General features: G+C 48.5%; 1 protein-coding gene across 10 annotated transcripts in view; it reads right to left on the bottom strand.

Moving 5' to 3' along the window:
• cfap36 (cilia and flagella associated protein 36) overlaps positions 1 to 11,212 on the bottom strand; it is a 187,801-nt gene extending 176,589 nt beyond the window's left edge. For 3 of the 10 annotated variants that reach the window (XM_085981394.1, XM_085981396.1, XM_085981398.1), the window contains exons 1-2: positions 11,004 to 11,200; positions 10,667 to 10,731 (exon numbers count right to left, since the gene is read on the bottom strand). In XM_085981394.1, the coding sequence (XP_085837520.1) occupies positions 10,667 to 10,731; positions 11,004 to 11,097 (159 nt within the window). In that variant the 5' untranslated portion in view covers positions 11,098 to 11,200. Of the gene's footprint in view, positions 1 to 8,269; positions 8,331 to 10,666; positions 10,732 to 11,003 lie in introns of all 10 variants that reach the window. The other 7 variants (XM_085981388.1, XM_085981387.1, XM_085981389.1 and 4 more) reach the window with 7 other exon arrangements.
• Between the last annotated feature and the right edge of the window lie 12,186 nt (positions 11,213 to 23,398).

Here is a 23,398-nt window from a genome sequence, read left to right as displayed (position 1 = left end):
CGCGCGGCAAGCCCCCGAACCTAATTTCTGGGCCAACGTTTTCAAGTGGAGACTGGATAGGCACTTGAGGGAAATAAACTTGCAGGGCTACGGGGATAGAGCGAGGGAATGGGACTGACTGGATTGCTCTACAGAGAGCCGGTGTGGACTCGATGGGCCGAATGGCCTCCTTCTGTGCCTTTATGACTCTATGAAAGAGAAGAAAGCAAAGAGGAAAGCGCATGAGGCTTTAAGAGTTAATACTGTGCATCATCTGTCCGTGATTTACACCTACGCCATCTGCAGCAATGACTGTGGCTCGAGAAGTGGACTCTTCAGCCACTCACAATGTTGCAACATGGCAAAGTAACTGAACTGCTTTGGCGCTTACACCATCCTCTCTCAGGACAGACCGTTGTCATAAGAAGGCAGGTTAAATTATATATGCAGGTTAATTTTAAATGCAAAAGCTTCTCTCAAACAAGTACCTTCTTCCTACTGGACACATCTATTGCCACGGGACTACCTAGGTTAGATAACTGGATGGCGTAACTCTCCCCATGTCCAATTGTTTCTCTATTTTTTTGTTCCCTACCTTGGCAAGAAGTTGGTAGTTTGACCACTGACTCCTTTCCTGTTCAGAGGTTGGTCAGTAGTGCTGCTAAATTGGCAACCACCATCCTAGAACTAGGGTACTTAAGGAAGTGGCCCTAGAAATAGTAGATGCATTGCTGGTCATCTTCCAAAATTCTACAGACTCTGGGACAGTTCCCATGGATTGGAAGGTAGCTAATGTAACCCCACTATTTAAAAAAGGTGGCAGAGAGAAAACGGGGAATAAGCCTGACATCGGTAGTGGGGAAAATGCTAGAGTCCATTATAAAAGATGTAATGGCAGAGCACTTGGAAAACAGCGACAGGATCGGACAAAGTCAACATGGATTTACAAAAGGTAAATCATGCTTGACTAATCTACTGGAATTTTTTGAGGATGTGACTGGTAGAATAGATAAGGGAGAACCAGTGGATGTGGTGTATTTGGACTTTCAGAAGGTTTTCGATAAGGTCCCGCATAAGAGATTAGCGTGCAAAGTTAAAGCACATGGGATTGGGGGTAAGGTACTGACTTGGATAGAGAACTGGTTGGCAGACAGGAGGCAAAGAGTTGGAATAAATGGGTCTTTTTCCGAGTGGCAGGCAGTGACTAGTGGGGTACCGCAGGGATCGGTGCTTGGACCCCAGCTATTCACAATATATATTAATGATCTAGACGAGGGAACTAGATGTAATATCTCCAAGTTTGCAGACGACACAAAGCTGGGTGAGCGTGTGTGCTGTAAAGAGGATGCCGAGAAACTCCAGTATGATTTGGACAGGTTGGGTGATTGAGCAGATGCAGTATAATGTGGATAAATGCAAGGTTATCCACTTTGGTGGCAATAATAGGAAGGCAGATTATTATCTGAACGGCAATAGATTGGGAAAAGGGGAAGTGCAATGAGACCTGGGTGCCCTTGTGCACCAGTCACTGAAGGTAAGCATGCAGGTGGTTAAGAAGGCAAATGGTATGTTGGCCTTCATAGCGAGATGATTTGAGTACAGGAGCAAGGATGTCTTGCTGCAGTTGTAAAGGGCCTTAGTGAGACCACACCTTGAGTATTGTGTGCAGTTTTGGTCGCCTTATCTGAGGAAGGATGTTCTTGCCATGGAGAGAGTGCAGCGAAGATTCACCAGACTGATACCTGGGATGGCAGGAATGACGTATGGGTCGATTAGGCTTATATTCGCTAGCGTTTAGAAGAATGAGAGGGGATCTCATTGAAACTTATAAAATTCTAACAGGATTAGACAGACTAGATGCAGGAAGGATGTTCCCGATGGCAGGAGAGTCCAGAACCAGGGGTCACAGGCTAAGGAGTAAGCCATTTAGGACTGAGATGAGGAGGAATTTCTTCACCCAGAGAGTGGTGAACCTGTGGAATTCTCTACCACAGAAGGCAATTGAGGCCAATTCATTAAATATATTCAAGAAGGAGTTAGATATATTTCTTAAGGCTAAAGTGATCAAGGGATATGGGGAGAAGGCAGGGACAGGGTGCTGAATTTGGATGATCAGCCATGATCTCATTAAATGGCGGAGCAGGCTCGAGGGGCCGAATAGCCTACTCCTGCTAACCTTCTATGTTTCTATGTTTCTATTTCTCCCAAACAACCTTACTAGTATGACCTTAATTTCAACACAACAAATTTAAACACTTGCTTGAATCATCTAAATGGACTAAATGACTAATCTATTTGCCCTGATATAAAAATAACAGTTTTGATGGCTGGCTTATTAACTTTCGGGCGAGTTCATCAACGTACCTAGCTCCTCTTTTTCTAAGTGGCTCCAGCCTGCCCCTCAAGGTATAAAAAAGGATGTTGGATCTTTAGGAATAAATTAAAATCCTGAATCTGGCATCGTATCAAAAAACATATTATTGTAGGAACGGAGGTTCCTAACAAAAAGACTGAGTTCGACTCAGGCAATCAAAATAACGAACTTTAATGGAACAAAACAGGTTTAAACTGGAAACTGCTGGAATACATCGAATACAGGTCTACTTTCATTGAAGGCTCCACGAGGACTGATCCTCTGGTCTGAAAGCTGACGTCATGACGTCATCACGTTCTTCCCGCCACTGGGGAATCACGTGACTAACGGCATGACGTCATCACGTTGAAACCGCACTGTAAAGGTAACTAGACATAATACAGTTAAACAGTGTAACTAAAGGTACAGACACAGGCAGTAACTACATTGCTGTTAAAGGAATTATGTACAACCGCTCTGAGTCCTTTGGTGGCTCCGCCACATGCGCCCCCCCAGAATTGTCTTTAACAGAACGAGGGGGAGGTCTGACAAGTCTGTCTGACCGACTTCGATAAACTGGCAGAGGAAGTTGATGACCGGTGGTCGAGCTGGCAGGCGATTGTGGTTAAGCAGGCGCGGCGAGCGTGGTCGAGTTGGCAGATGGTTTTGGTTGATCTGGCACGGCGGCTGCGGACGGTCGGCTACGTTTCGGCGGTTGAGCGACGACGGCTGGGCGGTCCAGGTCAAGGTGAGCCGGCTTCAAATCGGTCCACTGAAATGTGATCTGGCTTTCCTCCGATGTCGACCGAAAAGGATTTGTCTCCTGGTTCGATGACGCGGAAAGGACCAGTGTAAGGGGGCTTGAGCGGATCCCGGTGAGCGTCGTGGTGGATGAATACATACTCAGCATTCTTCAGTTCCGCTGGCACGTGGGAGTTCTGTAAGCCGTGATTTGATGTAGGCACCGGAGCGAAGCATCTGGCCACTTCCTGGTGGCTAACGAGTTGCTGGGAGGCGGACCATGGCTCTGTAGGAGAAGGGAGGAAATCCCCATGTACTCGGAGAGGCTGGCCGTAGACGAGTTCAGCTGAGGACGATTGCAGGTCTTCTTTGGGCGCCGTACGAAGACCCAAAAGGACCCATGGAAGTCTGTCCACCCAGCCAAAAGGACCCATGGAAGTCTGTCCACCCATCCTGCACCTTGAAGACTGGCCCGAAGGGCGGCTTTAAGCGACCTGTGGAATCGCTCGCAAAGGCCGTTTGCCTGTGGACGATAGGCGGTGGTGCGATGAAGTTTGCTACCGAGCCCCTGAGCTACAGCGTTCCAAAGCTCCGAGGAAAATTGTGGCCCACGGTCGGAAGAGATGTCCGCCGGTACCCCGAAACAGGCAACCCAACAGGAGATGAAAGCTCTAGCGACATCTGCCGAAGTGGTGGAAACCAAAGGAATTGCCTCTGGCCACCTAGTGGTGCGGTCCACCATAGTGAGGAGATGAGTATAACCCTGAGAAGGCGGAAGCGGCCCCACAAGGTCCACATGTACGTGGTCGAAACGACGCTCCGGAACAGCGAAAGTAGCCACTGGAGCTTTAACATGACGCTGGACCTTGGCCTTCTGGCAGACTACGCAGGTATTAGCCCAGTCACGGACATCGAGGTGCATACCTTTCCAGACGAACTTCGCCGACATAAGCCATTGTGAAGCCTTCATCCCAGGGTGCGACAACCCGTGTATGGCATCAAACACCTTCCGGCGCCATGCGACCGGCACGATAGGTCGGGGAACGCCCATGGAGACGTCGCAAAGGAGCGTGGTGCCTGTGGCCTGGAAAGTGACGTCGGTCGCTTGGAAACTAGAGGGGACGGTTCTGTATGATTGGACCTCAGAGTCCGAGGCCTGATCAGCAGCCATGAGGGCGTAGTCGATCCCCAGGTGAACCGCGTGGACCGTCGCACAGGAGAGGCAATCCACCACCAGGTTGTCCTTACCAGACACATGTTGAATGTCCGTGGTAAATTCGGAAATAAACGTCAAGTGACGTTGTTGACGAGCGGACCATGGTTCGGCGGTCTTGGCCATGGCGAACGTTAGAGGCTTGTGGTCGACAAAAGCCGTGAAGGGACGTCCTTCCAATAAGAACCGGGAATGGCGAATGGCTAGGAAAAGGGCCAGTAACTCCCGATCGAAGGTGCTGTATTTTTTTTCATTTTTCCGTAGCTGACGGCTGAAAAACGCCAGCGGTTGCCACGTGCCGTTGACCCACTGCTCTTGCACTGCGCCGATGGCGTAGTCTGCCGCGTCCGTGCTAAGGGCGATGGTGGCACCTGGAAGTGGGTGCGCCAGCATGGTTGCGTTGGCCAAAGCGCTCTTGGTGTTGACGAACGCCTGGTCCATCTCGGCTGTCCAGCTGATTGGATCCTTACCGCACTTGCCCTTGAGGGCCCCGTACAAGGGTTGCATAAGCTGAGCCGCCTTAGGGACGAAACGGTGATAGAAGTTGACCATCCCCAGGAACTCTTGCAAGGCCTTGACGGTTGGTGGGCGCGGGAAAGAGGTAACCGCTTCCACCTTTGTCATTAAGGGGACGGCGCCGTCCAATGTTATGCGGTGTCCCAAGAAATCGATCTGCTGCAGGCCGAACTGGCACTTGGCCGGGTTGATGATTAAACCGTGCTGGCTGAGGCGCGTAAAGAGGGTACGCAAATGTGAGATGTGCTCTTCCTTGCTAGCACTGGCGATCAGAATGTCGTCAAGGTAGACGAAGATGAAGCTTAGGTCTCGGAGCACGGAGTCCATTAAGCGCTGGAACGCCTGTGCCGCGTTCTTCAAGCCAAACAGCATCCGCAGGAACTCAAAGAGGCCGAAAGGGGTGATGACTGCGGTTTTTGGGACGTCTTGCGGGTGCACGGGAACCTGGTGATACCCCCGGACGAGGTCGACTAAAGATAGAATTTCCCACCAAATGGGCCGAGAAATCCTGAATATGCGGAATCGGGTACCGATCAGGAGTGGTGGCATCGTTCAGGCGTCGGTAGTCACCGCATGGCCGCCAGCCGCCGCCCGGTTTCGGAAAAATGTGGAGAGGCGAAGACCAGGGACTATTGGATTGGCGAATGATCCCGAGCCGCTCCATCGTGTCGAACTCCGCTTTCGCAGCCGCGAGCTTGCCGGGTTCGAGCCTTCTAGCCCACGCGTAAACCGGGGAGCCAGTAGTGGTGATATGATGTTCAACACCATGCTTCGTGGCCGAGGAGGAGAAAGTGGGCCTTGTCAGCTCCGGAAACTCTCCGAGGAGTCGAGTGAAGTCATCCAGAGGAGGGAAAGCGCAGGCAATAGAGCGTGCCATGGTGGTACCGTGGTAGCACGGAATCGAGTGGAAGGTGGCCGCGTTGATCAACCGGCGGTGCCGGACATCGACGAGGAGGCTGTTGGCACACAGAAAATCCGCCCCTAGGATGGCCTGAGAGACTGTGGCTGTGACGAATTCCCAACAGAAGCGCTGACCGTCAAAATAGACTTGGACCCGCCGCTTTCGGAAAGTTCGAATTGCTGCGCCATTAGCCGCTACGAGGGAAAAACCGTGGTTCCCAGCCTGCATATCGAGCGTCAACGCAGGTAGAATGCTACACTGCGCCCCGGTGTCACAAAGGAAACGTCGACCCGATAGGGAATCAGTGATATAAAGAAGTTTCCCCGTAGATCCGACGGCCATTGCAACCGCGGAGCGCCCGTTAGACCCGGTCCTCCTTTGCCAGGAACGCTGCAGGAGCTTTGTTGTTTTTTTTTTGGGCAAAAAACTGCAGGGGGAACGGCAGCATCGTGCTTTCGCGCCAAAGCGGGTGTGGTAGGAGCACCAGCCCGCTGCAGAAGCTGGAACCGCGTCTGTGGGGGATGGGCGCCTCGTGGCCCTGCTGGGTTACAGTGAATATCTTATCGGCTTCGGCAGCAAGCTCGGCGCAATCTGTAATGTTGGATCTGGCTAGGGCAGCCTGTATCTGCTCCGGCATTTGGTAGAGGAAAAGCTCCTGAAAGAGGAAGCATTCCGGTTTGGCACCCAAAAGTGCGAGCATTTGGCTCATGAGCTCGGACGGTTTGGAGTCCCCGAGGCCAGGCATCGTGATGAGCCGGCGAGCGCGCTCTGACTTCGAGAGCCCGAAGACCTGTAGCAACCGCGCCTTTATCGTATCATACTTGCTGTCAGTAGGAGGACTACCGAGGAGGCTGATGATCAGTGAGGCAGTTGCGCTGTCGAGGGCGGAGACCACGTAATAATAACGGGTCTGATCCGCGACGATGTTCCTGATGGCGAACTGGGCTTCAGCCTGGATAAACCAGGCGTCTGGTTGTTTCTCCCAGAACTGTGGCAGTTTCAGAGTCACGGCGTTCGTGTCCATGCTGGAGATCTTCCGCGAAAACTGTTCACGAAAGTCGGGGTCACCAATGTAGGAACGGAAGTTCCTAACGAAAAGACTGAGTTCGACTCAGGCAATCAAAATAACGAACTTTAATGGAACAAAACAGGTTTAAACTGGAAACTGCTGGAATACATCGAATACAGGTCTGCTCTCATTGAAGGCTCCACGAGGACTGATCCTCTGGTCTGAAAGCTGACGTCATGACGTTCGTCCCGCCATTGGGGAATCACGTGACTAACGGCATGACGTCATCACGTTGAAACCGCACTGTAAAGGTAACTAGACATAATACAGCTAAACAGTGTAATTAAAGGTACAGACACAGGCAGTAACTACATTGCTGTTAAAGGAATTATGTACAACCGCGCTGAGTCCTTTGGTGGCTCCGCCACATTATAGCTTAAATCAGAAACCCCTCTTAGGTCAAATAGTAATGAATTTTGAAACTTGACAATCTTCATTAAAGTTTTTACTTGAAGGCCTCAGCCTAGTGTTTGATTGAATATTTGTATCTCAAAAGTTGCTTAGAGCTTTCAATTACTGTACATCTGTACCTTCTGAGCAGGTGCAGTTTGCAGATTTTCTTAGCATGCAATCTGTGCATGAATAGGAGTAGAAGGGTAGGAGGGTGTGTCCCTTCATTCCAAGAGACTTTAAAAGAAATTGGAGTAAATTTCCAATTTTTTCATTTCAGTCAAGTAACAACGACATCTTTCATTCATTAATATAATGTAGCACCTTTAACATAGAAAAACATCCCAAGGCACGTCAGTGGCATGAGAAAAAAATTAATATTTGCCACAAAAATTTTAGTGGTCATAGTAAAACTGTATATGAACGAGAAACTTGCTAAGTCTGCATTATTATTTCATATAAGGTCATAAAACAAACAATTGGGAGTTTTATTTGATTGGCTATGGGATGCTATTTAATCACTAATGCCAAAAATGCACAGTCTGTCTTTACTGCACAGCGCTCTTCTAACAAAATAACTAAGTAGCAAGGGGTAGGGAAGCACCCAGTTGAAGAACATAGACAACATCTCTCAGTAGGGAGAAATCTCAACTGCACAAACAAGAGTTCTATCTCAGTCCGATAGTCTCGCTGCAGGATTACTATAGCTACCGACTACTCAAGGTGATGTCACAAAGGGGTTTTCTACTCCTAAATAATTGTTAAAAAATGTGTCACACAATAGCAGAATGTTTTAATGAAAGCTTTATTACTTCATTCCTAGTGGCAGCAGAACAACAATATTACTGATACTCCCATGAAATATCTACCCATAGTTTTTTAAATAAGTTAATATGAAACATAGCATAAACAGAACACGACACATTTGTGATGTGGTGACAACATCCGTTAATATATATTTTCAACATTCCACTCAGAAACACATGGATTCCTTTATTTTTATGATATACGAAATTTAGTTATAACACAAATACAAAAGCAAAATACTGCTGATGCTGGAAATCTGAAATATAAACAAAAAATGCTGTTTGATGAAGGGTCACCGACCTGAAACATTAGTCTTGTTTCTCTCTCCACAGGTGCTGCCTGACCTGCTGTGTATTTACAACTAATATATAAACAGAAAATGCTGTAACACAATTTGATTATAAAAATATTTCACAATTATATGAATCATGACGACATCCAGCTCTACTTCAACACCACCTTTCTCAATCCCTCCACTGCCTGTGATTTATCACGCTGCTTATCCAACATCCAGTATTGGATGAGAAGAAATTTCCTCTAATTTAAATATTACGCATCCCCAATTTCCTCGGCCCCACCATGGACAAATTAACTTGTTTAGGTGAGATTGAGCTCCAGAAGGCCTCCCAGCAAGTAGTCCTGCCTGGTTTAATGCATATTTAAATATTAAAAATTCACCTAATCATGCCAAAAATGCAAACTGGTCAATCTTGGCAGTTAACAGGTTCTAGTGGGAATAAAAAGCAAAAAACTGCAAATGATGGAAATCTGAAACAAAAATAGAAAGTGAAAAAACATAACAGGCAACCATCATCTGCAGTCTTTTCTCTCTGGAGATGTTGACTGACTAGTTACATATTTCCAGCATTTCTCTTTTTGTAACAGGTTCTACTAGTTGTTTTCATATAATCAGTCTAAGGGTTTTTTCTTCTGTTGGAAATTACCCTAGTACCTAAATTGGCAGTGGGACTAGGAGAAAGAAGAAACCAGCTGAGAAAATGCTTTAAAGTTATTTTCCAAATTTAAAAAAAAATCACAATACAACACCAACAACTTGCATTTATATAGCACCTTTAACGTAGTAAAACATCCCAAGGCGCTTCACAGGAACTTTGACAACCACATAAGTAGATATCGGGACAGGTGACCTAAAGAGGCAGGTGTTAAGGAGCATCTTAAAAAGGAGAGATAGAGGCGGAGTGGTTTAGGGAGGGAATTTCTGGGCTTGGGGCCTGGACAGTTGAACGCACGGCCGCCAATGGTGGGGCCAAGGAAATTGGGGATGCGTAATATTGAAATTAGAGGAAATTTCTTCTCATCCAATACTGGACGTTGGATAAGCAGCGTGATAAATCACAGGCAGTGGAGGGATTGAGAAAGGTGGTGTTGAAGTAGAGCTGGATGTCGTCAGCATACATGTGGAATCAGATGTCGTGTTTTCGGATGATGTCGCATGTAGCATGTGTAGCATGTAGATGAGAAATAGGAGGGGGCCAAGGATGGATCCGGTGCGGGAGCAGGAAAAGAAGCCATTGCAGGAGGTAACGGTGCGGGAGCAGGAAAAGAAGCCATTGCAGGAGATTCTCTGGCTATGACTGGATAGATCAGAATGGAACCAGGCGAGAACAGTCTCACTCAACTGGATAACAGAGAGGCGTTGGAGGAGGGCGGTGTGGCCAAACATGTCAAAGGCTGCTGACAGGTCAAGAAGGATAAGGGATAGTGCACCACAGCTACAGTCACATAGGATGGCATTTGTGGCTTTGATAAGGGCCGTTTCAGTGCTGTGGCAGAGGCAGAAATTGATTGAAGAGGTTTAAACATGGAGTTCTGGGACAGATGGACATGGATTTTGGAGGCAACAACACTTTCAAGGACTTGAGAGGTGGTGAAAGTTTGCAAGGACAGAAGGATCAAGGGTATTTTTGAGGAGGGGGTTGATGACGGCAGATTTGAAAGGGAGGGGGTCAGTACCAGATGAAAGGGAACTGTTTACAATATCAGCTATCATGTGGGCCAGGAAGGGGAGTTGCACGATCAGCAGTTGAGTGGGAATAAAGTCGAGAGAGCAGGAGGTGGGTCTCATGGACAAGATGAGGGCATGAGGGAAGGCGAGAGAGAAACTAGAGAATCAAAGAAAATAAAATTAAAATAATGATAGGAGTAAGAAACTAGGCGAGAGGAGAAAACTAGGGGGAAAAAGAACATAGGATGAGCATAAGTTATCTACCATTTTAGTTAAAATTGTCTTTATTTTTTGTTTACTATTACAGTAATAAACTCAGCTTTTTCTGCACCAGTGTGTAAACTGAAAACTTTTAAAAAATGGTTAGTCCAGTAAAATTTATTTCCCAGAACCAGTTTAGCAATCTAAAGATTAAGAACTAGAATATATAATCTTTCAGTGGATTAAAACATTCATTTCATCCATAGTGAAAAGTTTGAATAAGTACATTACAAGCCGAAGGGATGGAATGTCCTACCCAATGGGGCCCGTGAAGGAAAATTCCACCCAAACCAGGATTCAGCAGCAAAGTCAGAATACTCAAGAATACACACCACTTATTTTCCTGCCATCTCATTTCTCATGTTGGAATTTGATGGTTTCAAAAACGTTGATGGACTGCAATAAGTAAATGACAACAGATAATCTCAGGAGTGATACTAAACTGCACTATCACAGCCAAACGGACTCACCAAATCCTTGTAATCCTGATGGATTTCTGTATAAGATAATTTATTTTCTTCTTCATCGTCAAAAACTGAAATAGAAAAAAAAATGTTTACACCAGTTTGTCTGATCAACATCGCATTCGTGTCCCCTTTCAAGCCTCTAGCTCCAGAGTTCGCAACATATTTTTAAGATTTTGTAAATACGTGAGCACGTATTAAAACGACGATATGATCGCTGTGGACTCGGAAATGTCGTGTTGACAAATCGCAAAAGGCCTAAAGCTCTGCTACATCACAAACCACCAAACATAACGTTAAAATACGTGAACGACATAGAACAACCGTCAAAATAGCTCCTCACCTGCACAGTTCTGCTCGATAAAATCAGTGACTGGAACCGTCCAACACGAGCTGCTGAGGAAACCAGCTATTCCTTCCACCACCCACTCTTCCATTTTCAGAGCCGAAAGTAAAGCAACTCAGCTCGGCACCAACGTACCCGGATGCAAGCTGCTCTGAAGATGCTGCTATGACAACCAACTGGCTCAGCTCTGAGAAGAGTAACAGCCTGATCTTCTTTACAGATCAATGAGCAGATACGTCATCGCACGCACAAGTCAAGGTTGTTCTTCTATGGCATGAACCTCCAGCATTCCTTCTGAATAATGAGCACAAAAGGCCATGGTCACAATGCCAATTATGACAGACTGCATAAACATACATTTATGTTTTTCTATTGAATATCAAGTGGCACACCTCTGTGTCTGAGTACTGCTCTCTTCAGACAACAACAACAACTTGTATTTATCTGGCGCCTTTAACGAGGTAGTAAAATGTCTCAAGGGGCTTCGCAAGAGTATAAGACAAAATATTTGGCACCAAGCCACATAAGCAGAAATTAGGGCGGGTGACCAAAAGCTTGGTCAAAGAGGTAAGTTTTAAGGAGGTAAGTTTTAAGGAGCGTCTTAAAGTAGGAGAGAGAGGTGGAGAGGTTTAGGCAGAGAATTCCAGAGCTTAGGGCCTAGGCAACAGAAGGCATGGCCACCAATGGTTGAGCGATTATAATCAGGGATGCTCAAGTGGGCTGAATTAGAGGAGCACAGATATCTCAGGGGGTTGTGGGGCTGGAGGAGATTACAGAGGTAGGGAGGAGTGAGGCCACGGAGGGATTAGAAAACCAGGACGAGAATTTTAAAATCGAGGCGTCGTTTAACCAGGAGCCAATGTAGGTCAGCAAGCACATGGTGATGGGTGAACGGGACTTGGTGCGAGTTTGGATGACCTCAAGTTTATGTAGGGTAGAATGTGGGAGGTCAGCTCAGGCCAGGAGTGCGTTGGAATAGTCAAGTCCAGAGGTAACAAAGGAGGAGGATTTCAGCAGCAGATGAGCTGAGGCAAGGGCAGAGACGGGCGATGTTACGGAGGTGGAAATAGGCGCTCTTAGTTATGCTGTGGATATGTGGTCGGAAGCTCATTTCAGGGTCAAATATGACACCAATGTCGCGAACTGTGGTTCAGCCTCAGACAGATGTTAAGGAGCGGGATGGAGTCAGTGGCTAGGAAATGGAGTTTGTGGTGGGGATAATGGCTTCAGACTTCGCAATATTTAATTGGAGAAAATTTCTGTTCACCCAGAACTGGATGTCGGATAAGCAGTCTGTCAATTTAGAGACTGTGGAGGGGTCGAGAGAAGTGGTGGTGAGGTAGAGCTGGGTACCATCAGTGTACATGTAGAAACTGACGCTGTGTTTTCAGATGATGTCGCCAAGGGGCAGCATGTAGATGAGAAATAGGAGGGGGCCAAGGATAGATCCTTGGGGGATATCCGAGGTAACGATGCGGGAGCGGGAAGAGAAGCCATTAGCGGTAATTCTCTGGCTACGATGAGATAGATAAGAATCTATTATTAAGGATGTGGTAACAGTGCACTTAGAAAATAATAATAGGATTGGGCAGAGTCAACACGGATTTATGAAAGGGAAATCATGTTTGACAAATCTGTTAGAGTTTTTTGAGGTTATATCTAGCAGAATAGATAAGGGGGATCCAGTGGATGTGGTGTATTTGGATTTTCAGAAGGTGCCACAAAAGAGGTTATTAAACAAAATTAGGGCTCATGGGATTGGGGTAATATACTAGCATGGACTGAGGATTGGTTAATGGAGAGAAAACAGAGACTAGGAATAAACGGTTCATTTTCAGGTTGGCAAGCTGTAACTAGTGGAGTACTGCAAGGATCAGTGCTTGGGCCTCAGCTATTAACAATCTACATCAATGATTTGGATGAGGGGACCAAATGTAATATATCCAAGTTTGCTGATGATACAAAGCTAGGTGGGAACGTAAGTTGTGAGGAGGATGCAAGGAGGCTTCAAGGGGATATAGACAGGCTAAGTGAGTGAGCAAGAACATGGCAAATGGAATATAATGTGGAGAAATGTGAAGTTATCCACTTTGGTAGGAAAAATAGAAAAGCAGAGTATTTTTTAAATGGTGAGACATTGGGAAATGTTGGTGTTCAGAGGGACCTGGGGTGTCCTTGTACACAAATCACTGAAAGTGAACATTCAGGTACGGCAAGCAATTAGGAAAGCAAATGGTATGTTGGCCTTTATTACAAGAGGATTTGAACATAAGAGTAAAGGGCCTAGGCGGGGCGCCAGTCTCGCAAGGGCGCCAGAAGTACTGCCCCAGAAGGAGTCGCGAGCGCCCGCCGGAAATTCAGTTTGAGCGCCCCAAACGGAAGCGCGGCGCTACTCGAGGCGCCCCGCATCCGTCTTGGGGCGCTGCAACTGAAGTTCGCAGCGCAATGTGCCGCAGTGCCACACGCTGCGGCACGGCGCGCTGCAGGCCTTCCTCCCCATCTTAAAGGGGAGGGGCCTGCTGCAGCGCGATCTAAGATCGCGAGTGCCGGCAAAAGAGCCCGGCACCAAGGAGAAGTGCCGGGCTCTTGGGAGACAGCCGGTACAACGCGGGGGGGGGGGGGGGGTGCTCAGGAGGCCGGGGACGGCTGCACCGAAGAGGTGCTGGCAGGCGGCCAGCAAAAAAAATGGCCACCCCGCACCTCAGCGCCTCTACCGCCGCAGGTAGGCCCCCCTGAACCAGTCGCAAATTGCGACCGGCGTTACAGCAAGGGGCGCTACCAAATTTTGTGATTGGGGCGGTAGCGGGGCGCTGCGCACACCGACGTCATCGGTGGTGACGCAGCGCTAACGGCTAGCGCCGCCATTAGCGTCCCACTAAATTTCGCGGGAGATGTGGCCAGTGGCGCTAAGTGCCCTCTTTGGGCGATAACTGGTGGCGCAGCCCACCAAATTTCTAGGCCAAGATGTCTTACTGCTATTATATAGGGCCCTGGTGGGACCACACCTGGAGTATTGTGTACAGTTTTGGTCTCCTTACCGAAGGAGGGATATACTTGCCATAGAGGGAGTGCGACGAAGGTTCACCAGACTGGTTCCTGGGATGGGGGGATTTTCCTATGAGGAGAAATTGAGTAGACTAGGCCCATATTCTCTGGAGTTTGGAAGAATGAGAGGTGATCTCATTGAAACATACAAAATTCTTACAGGGCTTGACAGGGTAGATGCAGAGAGGATGTTTCCCCTGGCTGGGGCGTCTAGAACCAGGGGTCACAGTCTCAGAATAAGGGGTCGGCCATTTAGGACTGAGATGAGGAGCAATTTTTTCACTCAGAGGGTGGTGAATCTTTGGAATTCTCTACCCCAGAGGGCTGTGGAGGCTCAGTCGTTGGGTATATTCAAGACAGAGATCGATAGATTTTTGAATATTAAGGGAATCAAGGGATATGGGGATAGTGCAGGAAAGTGGAGATGAGGTAGAAGATCAGCCATGATCTTATTGAATGGCAGAGCAAACTCAAAGGGCCAAATGGCCTACTTCTGCTCCTATTTCTTTTGTTCTTATTAATGCAACCAGGCGAATGCAGTCCCACCCAGCTGGACGACGGTGGAGAGGCATTGGAGAAGGATGGCGTGGTCAACCATGTCAAATGCTGCAGACAAGTCAAGAAGGACGAGGAGGGATAGTTTACTTTTGTCACAGTCACAAAGGATGTCATTTATGACTTTGATGAGAGTCGTTTCGGTACTGTGGCAGCGGCAGAAACCTGATTGGAGGGATTCAAACATGGACTTGCGGGAAAGACGGGTACTGATTTGGGAGGCGACAACACACTCAGGACTTTGGAGAGGAAAGGGAGGTTGGAGATGGGGCGGTAGTATGCAAGGACGGAGGAGTCAAGGGTTGGTTCTTTGAGGAGAGAAATGATGACGGCAGATTTGAGGGAGAGGGGGACAGTACCTGAGGAGAGAGAACCGTTAACATGGGAACCAGAAAAGGAAGTTGGGTGGTCAGAACAGGGTCGAGGGAGTAGGAAGTGGGTCTCATGGACAGGATGAGCGTGGAGAGGTCATGAGGGGAGATCAGAGAGAAACTGGAGAAACATGTGAGTTCAGGGCTAGGGCAGAGGGGAACCACAGAGGAAGTTTGGCTCGGTGGGCTAGTGGAAGGAAGGGAAATGGCAGAGGCAGCTGAATGGATGGTCTCAATCTTAGAGACAAAGAAGTCCATGAGCTCCTCACACTTGTTGTTGGAGGTGAGGGCAGAGGAGACAGGGGAGAGGGGTTTAAGAAGTCGGGATTTATCTTTGCATTCCAGAATGATTCTGGAGTAGTGAGCAATTTTGGCAGACAAGAGCAGGACCTGATAATGCTTTATGTAGTCCAGCCAGATCTGGCAGTGAATAATGCTTTTCATTTATAATGTTGGACATGCAACCAGGCAATGGTTGTACCTACATTACCAAGCCCCTGCTTTCAAAAATGTGTGAAGTACTTTGAGACATTTTGACACAATATAAATGGAAGCATTTTTTTATATAATCTCCATTTTCTACCCAAAAATAAATATAAAATTAAGAACTTTTTCTCCTACAACCACTCAAAAAGTTGCTGGGCAAGGATTTATGGAATATTGAACAGATAAAAAAATTTAAAATTTAGTGAATTTTTGTGCTCTATCTTATAAAAAATCTTGTAAATGCACACACTTCCCATCTGATGCGCCATCAATTACTCAAAAGACTGAGGTTAAGCGAGTAACAACCAGGCTTTTATTAACTACAGAATGAAGGTCTTGTCTCGAGTGGTCGACCCGTCCAGAATACTAAGGGACTGGGAGGTAGTCACTTATATACCTGGAATAGTGGGAGGAGTCAGCCGAGGCATGTCCAGACCTGTACCTAGTGGAATACACATACACATACAGACAGGTATAACAGTGGTTTACCACATTCACCCCTTGTTTAAAAATGAGTCCGGCGGGGTGAAGTGTATTTAAAAGTTCGTGTATTGGAGTCTCTCCGGAGGTCTTGTCTGCCGCTGTGATCGACGTGGCGACGGCAGGGGTGGTGGAGCTTCCGGCGTCGCATCCCGTGTAGGCTGGGGCCCTGGAGTGTAGTCCTCGTGGGTGACGGTCCGAGGCGAGCCGGCTGCTGGGGTTGGATATCGGGTGGTGGGGGGGGGGTGGTAATGGGTAGTGGGTTACAGCGGTCCCCGAGGGTACGAGGCCTCGTATGGAGACTGTGTCCTCCCGCCCTACAGCGGTCCCCGAGGGTGCGAGGTCTCGTATGGAGACTGTGATAAAAATGATAACATCCGGGAAGTTATGTCATCACTTCCTGTGAACTATGAACTATGAACTATGAACTGTGTACATACCTCACTTCCTGTCATATGTCACTTCCTGTTGGACTGGTATAAATACTGGTCTGTTCAGTATTGTAAGAGGCTTCTACCAGAGGCATGGTAAAGACCTCTCTTGTGTATATAGTGTGTTTATAAGTTACTTAAAGCTTACTTTAAAGTTACTTGATGGTAAGTCTCCTTTTTCTTACATCAATTTAAGTAACTTAGTATTTACACTGACAAATACTAGACCTTCAGACAAACTCGGAAGTTAAGGATCCAGGGAACCACCCATCATGGAGAAAATCCTTAGACCTATTCGTCTGGACTTGGACCCGAATACACCAGCAGCTGGCAGGGTATGGAAGCATTGGTATCGTACTTTTGAGAATTTTCTGGATGAATGTAAAGCGGATGCTCCTGCTAAATTGAAGATACTTGTCAATTATGTGACCCCAAAAGTGTTCGAATATGTTGATGACTGGGATAGTTACGAAGAGGTGATTCGGGCACTTAAGAAACTGTATGCGAAGACCCCAAATGAGGTCTATGCTAGACATCTACTGGCCACAGCCCGACAAGGGCCAGGGGAATCAATTGACGAATTCCTGCAAGAACTTCGCAGGCTCAGCGTAGATTGTAACTTTCAGGCAGCCTCAGCTGAGCTGTACCGCCAAGAAATGATTCGTGATGCTTTCATCTGCGGGATTGCCTCTCCATTTATACGCCAGCGTCTACTAGAAAGTAAAACACTTGAGCTACAAAAAGCTTTTGACCTAGCTTGTTCACTGGATTTGGCAAAGAGAAATGCAGACCTCTATCAGCTGCCCAGATCTCGATCTGCTGCTGTAGCTGCAACCAGACAATTCAAGCGGTCTCAGGTGAACCCTATCATGGGGGAATCTAATTCTGATAATTCTGATGAAGAAGAGGAGGACGACCCCACTTTAGCAGCCTCTTGGCAATCTAGGAAGGAATGCTTCTTTTGTGGAGATGCTTTTCACCCGAGGAAAACCTGCCCTGCTCGCAATGCAATCTGCAGTTATTGCGGGAAAAAAGGACACTTTGCTAAAGTTTGCCTATCAAGGGCCTCTACGAGGGCCAATCCAGCTAAGGCCTACCGAACTGCCCCAATTAGGGCCTATCAAGATGCTCCAGCTAGGACCTATCAAGCTTCCTCTCGAGCTCTCTCCCGAAGAAGCACACCGAGAGTTTTAGCCACTCTCTGTGCAACGACACCAATTACAGCTGCTTGCCCACAGAACCTGTCTCAGGCAGCCACAAAAATTTCAATTAAAGGGCATAGATGCCTTAATTGACTCAGGAAGTACTGATAGTTTCATTAAGGAACAGATTGTTGCGAAATTGAAACTACATGTCTTCCCATCGGACCAGGCAATTGCGATGGCCCAGTCATCACTTAATACCAGAATCTCCGGCTTTTGTGTTGTTGATATGACACTTCATGGTCATATGTATCCCTCCACCCGACTTTCGGTGCTCAAAGACTTATGTAGTGATCTCCTCTTAGGGCTGGACTTCCAAAAACAGCATAAGAAACTCACCATTGAGTTTGGTGGATCCAAACCCGGACTTACTATTTCTAATATACCATCTAAATTACCATTTTGTGCATTATCAGCAGCTTCACTTGATGAACCCTCATTATTTGCCAGTATTCCGCCTCAATGCCAACCGATAATAACGAAATCGCGGTGCTTTAATCAGGAAGACCAATCTTTTATTGCGGCTGAAATCTCTCGACTTCTAGCAGAGGATATCATTGAACCATGTTCATCGCCCTGGCGGGCTCAAGTCGTCATTGTCAAGAACCCTCTAAAACCTCACAAACAGCGACTATGCATCGATTATTCGCAAACCATCAATCAATATACCGACTTGGACGCCTACCCATTGCCACGCATTGATGATATGGTTAATAAACTGGCCGAATACAAAGTGTTCTCAACTTACGATTTAAAAAGTGCCTATCATCAGTTACCCTTGAAGGTCTCAGATAAGCAGTACACAGCCTTTGAGGCTAATGGACGGCTGTACCAATTTCGTCGCCTCCCATTCGGGGTTACTAATGGAGTGGCTGTCTTTCAACGGGCAATGGATGGCCTGGTTAAGCAGGAAAACCTAAGGGACACTTTTCCCTATCTTGATAACATTACCATTGCAGGTCACGATCAACAGGAACACGACTCCAACCTCCAAAAATTTCGGGATGCCCTCCATTGCCGTAATTTGACCCTGAATGAATCCAAATCTGTTGAGTCGCAACCGACCATCAACATCCTTGGCTACTGCGTAGGCAATGGTATCATTAAGCCAGACCCAGAAAGACTTCGCCCGCTCCAAGAGCTCCCGTCATCTAAGAATCCGGCTTCTTTACGTCGGGCTCTCGGTCTGTTTGCATACTACGCTAAATGGATTCCTCATTTTTCGGACGAAATCCAACCCTTGCTGCATGCTAGATCATTTCCACTGGGAACAGCGGCTGTTGCAGCCTTTAACCTTCTCAAAAAACAGTTGGAGAAAGCGGCTCTTCACTCCATTGATGAGAATCTCCCTTTCGTGGTTGAATGTGATGCCTCGGAGGTGGCGATCTCGGCTACTCTGAATCAGGAAGGTCGTCCTGTAGCATTTATGTCCAGGACCTTACAAGGTGCCGAGCTACATTATCCTCCGGTTGAGAAAGAAGCCACAGCCATCATAGAGGCAGTACGGAAGTGGAACCATTTTCTAGCTCGCCAGCACTTTACATTGATCACGGACCAACGATCAGTCGCCTTCATGCTCGATAATCGAAAACGAACCAAAATTAAGAATAATAAAATACAACTTTGGAGGATGGAACTGGCCTCTTTTGGTTATACCATTCTCTATCGGCCTGGCAAGGAGAATGTGGCCCCGGACACCCTCACACGGGCATTCTGCTCCACTATGTCATCCTCCACTCTCATGGATGTCCACAATGGTTTGTGTCATCCTGGCGTTACGCGCATGCTACATTTCGTACGATCACGGAATCTCCCTTTTTCCACTGGAGATGTAAAGAAAATATGCTCAGAATGCCGGCTTTGTGCGGAATTAAAACCTCAGTTCTTCCGCCCCTCAGATGGTATACTCATACATGCAGCCCAACCGATGCAACGACTTAGCATCGATTTTAAGGGCCCAGTGCCCTCTTCAACTCGGAACACATATTTGCTCACCATGATCGACGAATATTCACGTTTTCCGTTTGCCTTCCCCTGCTCCAATATGCTGGCGTCCACAGTAATCTGCTGCCTTGAGCAGGTATTTTCTCTCTGTGGCATGCCGGCTTATATTCACTCAGATCGGGGTCCATCCTTTATGTCAAGGGAACTCAAGGACTACCTCTCAGAACGGGGAATTGCTACAAGCAAAACAACACCATACCATCCCATCGGAAATGGGCAGGTAGAGAGGTATAACGGTATCATCTGGAATTCCGTACGTCTCGCTTTAAGATCTCGGGGCCTACCAGACCAGCAATGGGAAACAGTGCTTCCGGATGCATTGCACTCTATACGGTCCCTGCTTTCTACAGCCACAAATACTACACCTCATGAGCGGTTCTTTGGATTCCAGCGTCGCTCATCTCATGGGACATCACTCCCGTCATGGCTAACTACTCCTGGGCCTGTATTACTCCGAAGATACGTTCGGACGTCTAAAAATGACCCTCTTGTAGACGAGGTCGAACTAACCGATGCCAACCCCACCTATGCAAACATACGATATTCCGACGGCCGAGAATCTACCGTATCATTACGGGATCTGGCTCCCTGCCCACCAGGACCTAGTGGGACATCGGGTGATGGCATTTCACCAGGAAACTCTTGGGACCTATCGGGTACCCCTCTCCAGGATCCTGATCGGACACCAACTAGCTTGGTGCCGGTAGAACCCCGTGCTCAAGGTTGCGACCCTCCCAGTACCGCGCATGAAAGTACTGATCCGCCACAGACCAGCTCTGCACCTCCCTCTGAACAGAGGCAGTCCGACTTTGAACGTATTGGGGCTCGTACTCGAAGCCATGATCTCCCCGACCCTTCACAGGGCAATCCAGGCCACACAGACTCTGACCAATGGCCAACCGCATGTAAGCGGACCAGCGACCCTCTACGACGGGAATCCAAACGGGTGCGACTCTTCCTTGTTCGGCGGCTGCGGACCAAAAGGTAGACCACAGCCTCCTAATCCTGCAGGAGGGAAGAATGTGATAAAAATGATAACATCCGGGAAGTTATGTCATCACTTCCTGTGAACTATGAACTATGAACTGTGTACATACCTCACTTCCTGTCATATGTCACTTCCTGTTGGACTGGTATAAATACTGGTCTGTTCAGTATTGTAAGAGGCTTCTACCAGAGGCATGGTAAAGACCTCTCTTGTGTATATAGTGTGTTTATAAGTTACTTAAAGCTTACTTTAAAGTTACTTGATGGTAAGTCTCCTTTTTCTTACATCAGAGACTGTGTCCTCCCGCCTGTCCGGGTATGCAATGTAAGCGTACTGGGGGTTGGCGTGGAGGAGGTCGACCCTCTCGACCAGGGGGTCCGTTTTATTGGCCCTCACGTGTCTTCTCAGTAGTACCGGCCCTGGGGACGTCAGCCATGGTGGTAACGATGTCCCCGATGTGGACTTCCTTGGGAAGACAAACATTTTCTCGTGAGGGGTGGCATTGGTGGCAGTGCAGAGCAGTGACCGAATCGAGTGGAGCGCATCGGGGAGCACCTCCTGCCAGCGGGAGGTCGGAAGGCCCCTAGACTTTAAGGCTAGTAGGGCGGCCTTCCAAACTGTTGCATTCTCTCTTTCCACCTGTCCGTTCCCCCGGGGGTTGTAACTGGTGGTCCTGCTTGTGGCTATACCCCTAGCGAGCAGGTACTGGCGGAGTTCGTCGCTCATAAACGATGAGCCCCGGTCGCTATGGATATAGCTGGGGAAACCGAACAGGGTGAAGAGGCTGTTCAGAGATTTAATGACCGTGGCACTGGTCATGTCCGAGCAGAGGATAGCGAACGGGAAACGGGAGTACTCGTCAATGACGTTGAGGAAGTACACATTGCGGTCGGAGGAGGAGGGGAGAGGCCCTTTAAAATCGACGAAAGGGCGAGTGGCTTTTATCAGGTGGGCTCTGTCTGGTCTATAAAAGTGCGGTTTGCACTCAGCGCAGACTTGGCAGTTCTTGGTCATGGTCCTGACCTCCTCGATGGAGTAAGGCAGGTTGCGGGCCTTGATGAAGTGGAAGAACCTGGTGACCCCCGGGTGGCAGAGGTCATTGTGGAGGGCCCTCAGCCTATCGATCTGCGCGCTGGCGCAGGTGCCACGCGATAGGGCATCTGGGGGTTCATTGAGCTTCCCAGGCCGGTACAAGATCTCGTAGTTGTAGGTGGAAAGTTCGATTCTCCACCTCAAGATCTTGTCATTTTTGATTTTGCCCCTCTGCTTGTTGAACATAAAAGCAACTGAATGCTGGTCAGTGAGCAGGGTAAATCGTTTTCCGGCCAGGTAGTGCCTCCAATGACGCACAGCCTCCACAATAGCCTGGGCCTCCTTCTCGACCGCGGAGTGTCTGGTCTCCGGGCCCTGGAGGGTTTGTGAGAAGAATGCCACAGGTCTCCCCGCCTGATTAAGGGTGGCGGCCAGAGCGAAGTTGGACGCATCGCTTTCCACCTGGAAGGGGATGGATTCGTCCACTGCGTGCATGGTGGCTTTGGCAGTGTCCTCCTTGATACGGTGGAAGGCCAAGCGGGCCTCTGCCATCAGGGGAAAAGAGGTGGATTTGATCAGCGGACGGGCTTTGTCTGCATAGTAGGGGACCCACTGAGCGTAGTAGGAAAAAAACCCTAGGCACCTCTTCAGGGCTTTTAGGCAGTGGGGCAGTGGGAGTTCCATAAGGGGACGCATCTGGTCCGGGTCGGGACCGATGACCCCGTGCTCCACAACACAGCCAAGGATGGCGAGGCGGTCTGTGCGGAATATGCACTTCTCCTTGTTATATGTCAGGTTCAGGAGTTGGGCGGTGCGGAGGAATTTCTCGAGGTTTGCGTCATGGTCCTGCAAGTCATGGCCGCAGATGGTCACATTGTCTAGGTAAGGGAAAGTGGCCTGCAGCGCGTTTTGATCGACCATCCGGTCCATCTCCCTTTGGAAGACGGAGACCCCGTTGGTAACGCCGAAGGGAACCCTAAGGAAGTGATAGAGGCGGCCGTTTGCCTCAAAAGCAGTATACTGGCGGTCTTCAGGGCGGATGGGGAGCTGGTGGTACGCTGATTTCAGGTCAATGGTCGAAAAGACGCGGTACTGCGCGATCTGGTTGACCATGTCAGCTATGCGGGGGAGTGGGTAGGCGTCCAGCAGGGTGTAGCGGTTTATTGTTTGGCTGTAGTCGATGACCAGGCGTTGTTTCTCGCCGGTCTTAACGACCACAACCTGGGCTCGCCAGGGGCTGGAGCTGCCCTCAATAATCCCCTCCTTCAGGAGCCGCTCCACTTCGGTTTTGATGAAAACCCTGTCCCCGGCACTGTATCGCCTGCTCTTTCTGGCGATGGGCTTACAGTCGGGGGTGAGGTTAGCAAACAATGGGGGGGGGGGTGGGACTCTGAGTGTGGAGAGGTTGCATCTGGTGCGTGGCGGGCAATTTGGAGGCTGCTGGCTGCGGACTGTGAGTGGGGGGAGGGGGCCACCGTACGCCGTCGTAACGCTTTTGAGGTGGCACTGGAAATCCAACCCCAGTAGGACGGCAGCGCAGAGGTCGGGCAGGACCAGGAGTTTAAAATTATTGAACACAGTCCCGTCTACTACTAGTGTCACCACGCAGTAGCCGCCAATGTCCGCTGACTGGGACTCGGAGGCCATAGAAATCCGCTGGTGCGCAGGCAGGACTGGGAGAGAGCAATGCCGCACTGTGTCGGGGTGGATGAAGCTCTCTGTGCTCCCGGAGTCAAAAAGGCAGTTTATTGCATGGCCGTTTACCTTAACGTCCATTTTGGACCGAGCTAGTTGGTGC

The sequence above is a fragment of the Somniosus microcephalus genome, chromosome 3 (genome assembly GCF_052327205.1).
Source record: "Somniosus microcephalus isolate GS21.2 chromosome 3, FLI_Smic_1.0, whole genome shotgun sequence".
NCBI classification, from domain to species: domain Eukaryota; kingdom Metazoa; phylum Chordata; class Chondrichthyes; order Squaliformes; family Somniosidae; genus Somniosus; species Somniosus microcephalus.
Note: the sequence above shows the minus strand (reverse complement) of the source record. Positions and strands in the feature narration are given on the sequence as shown.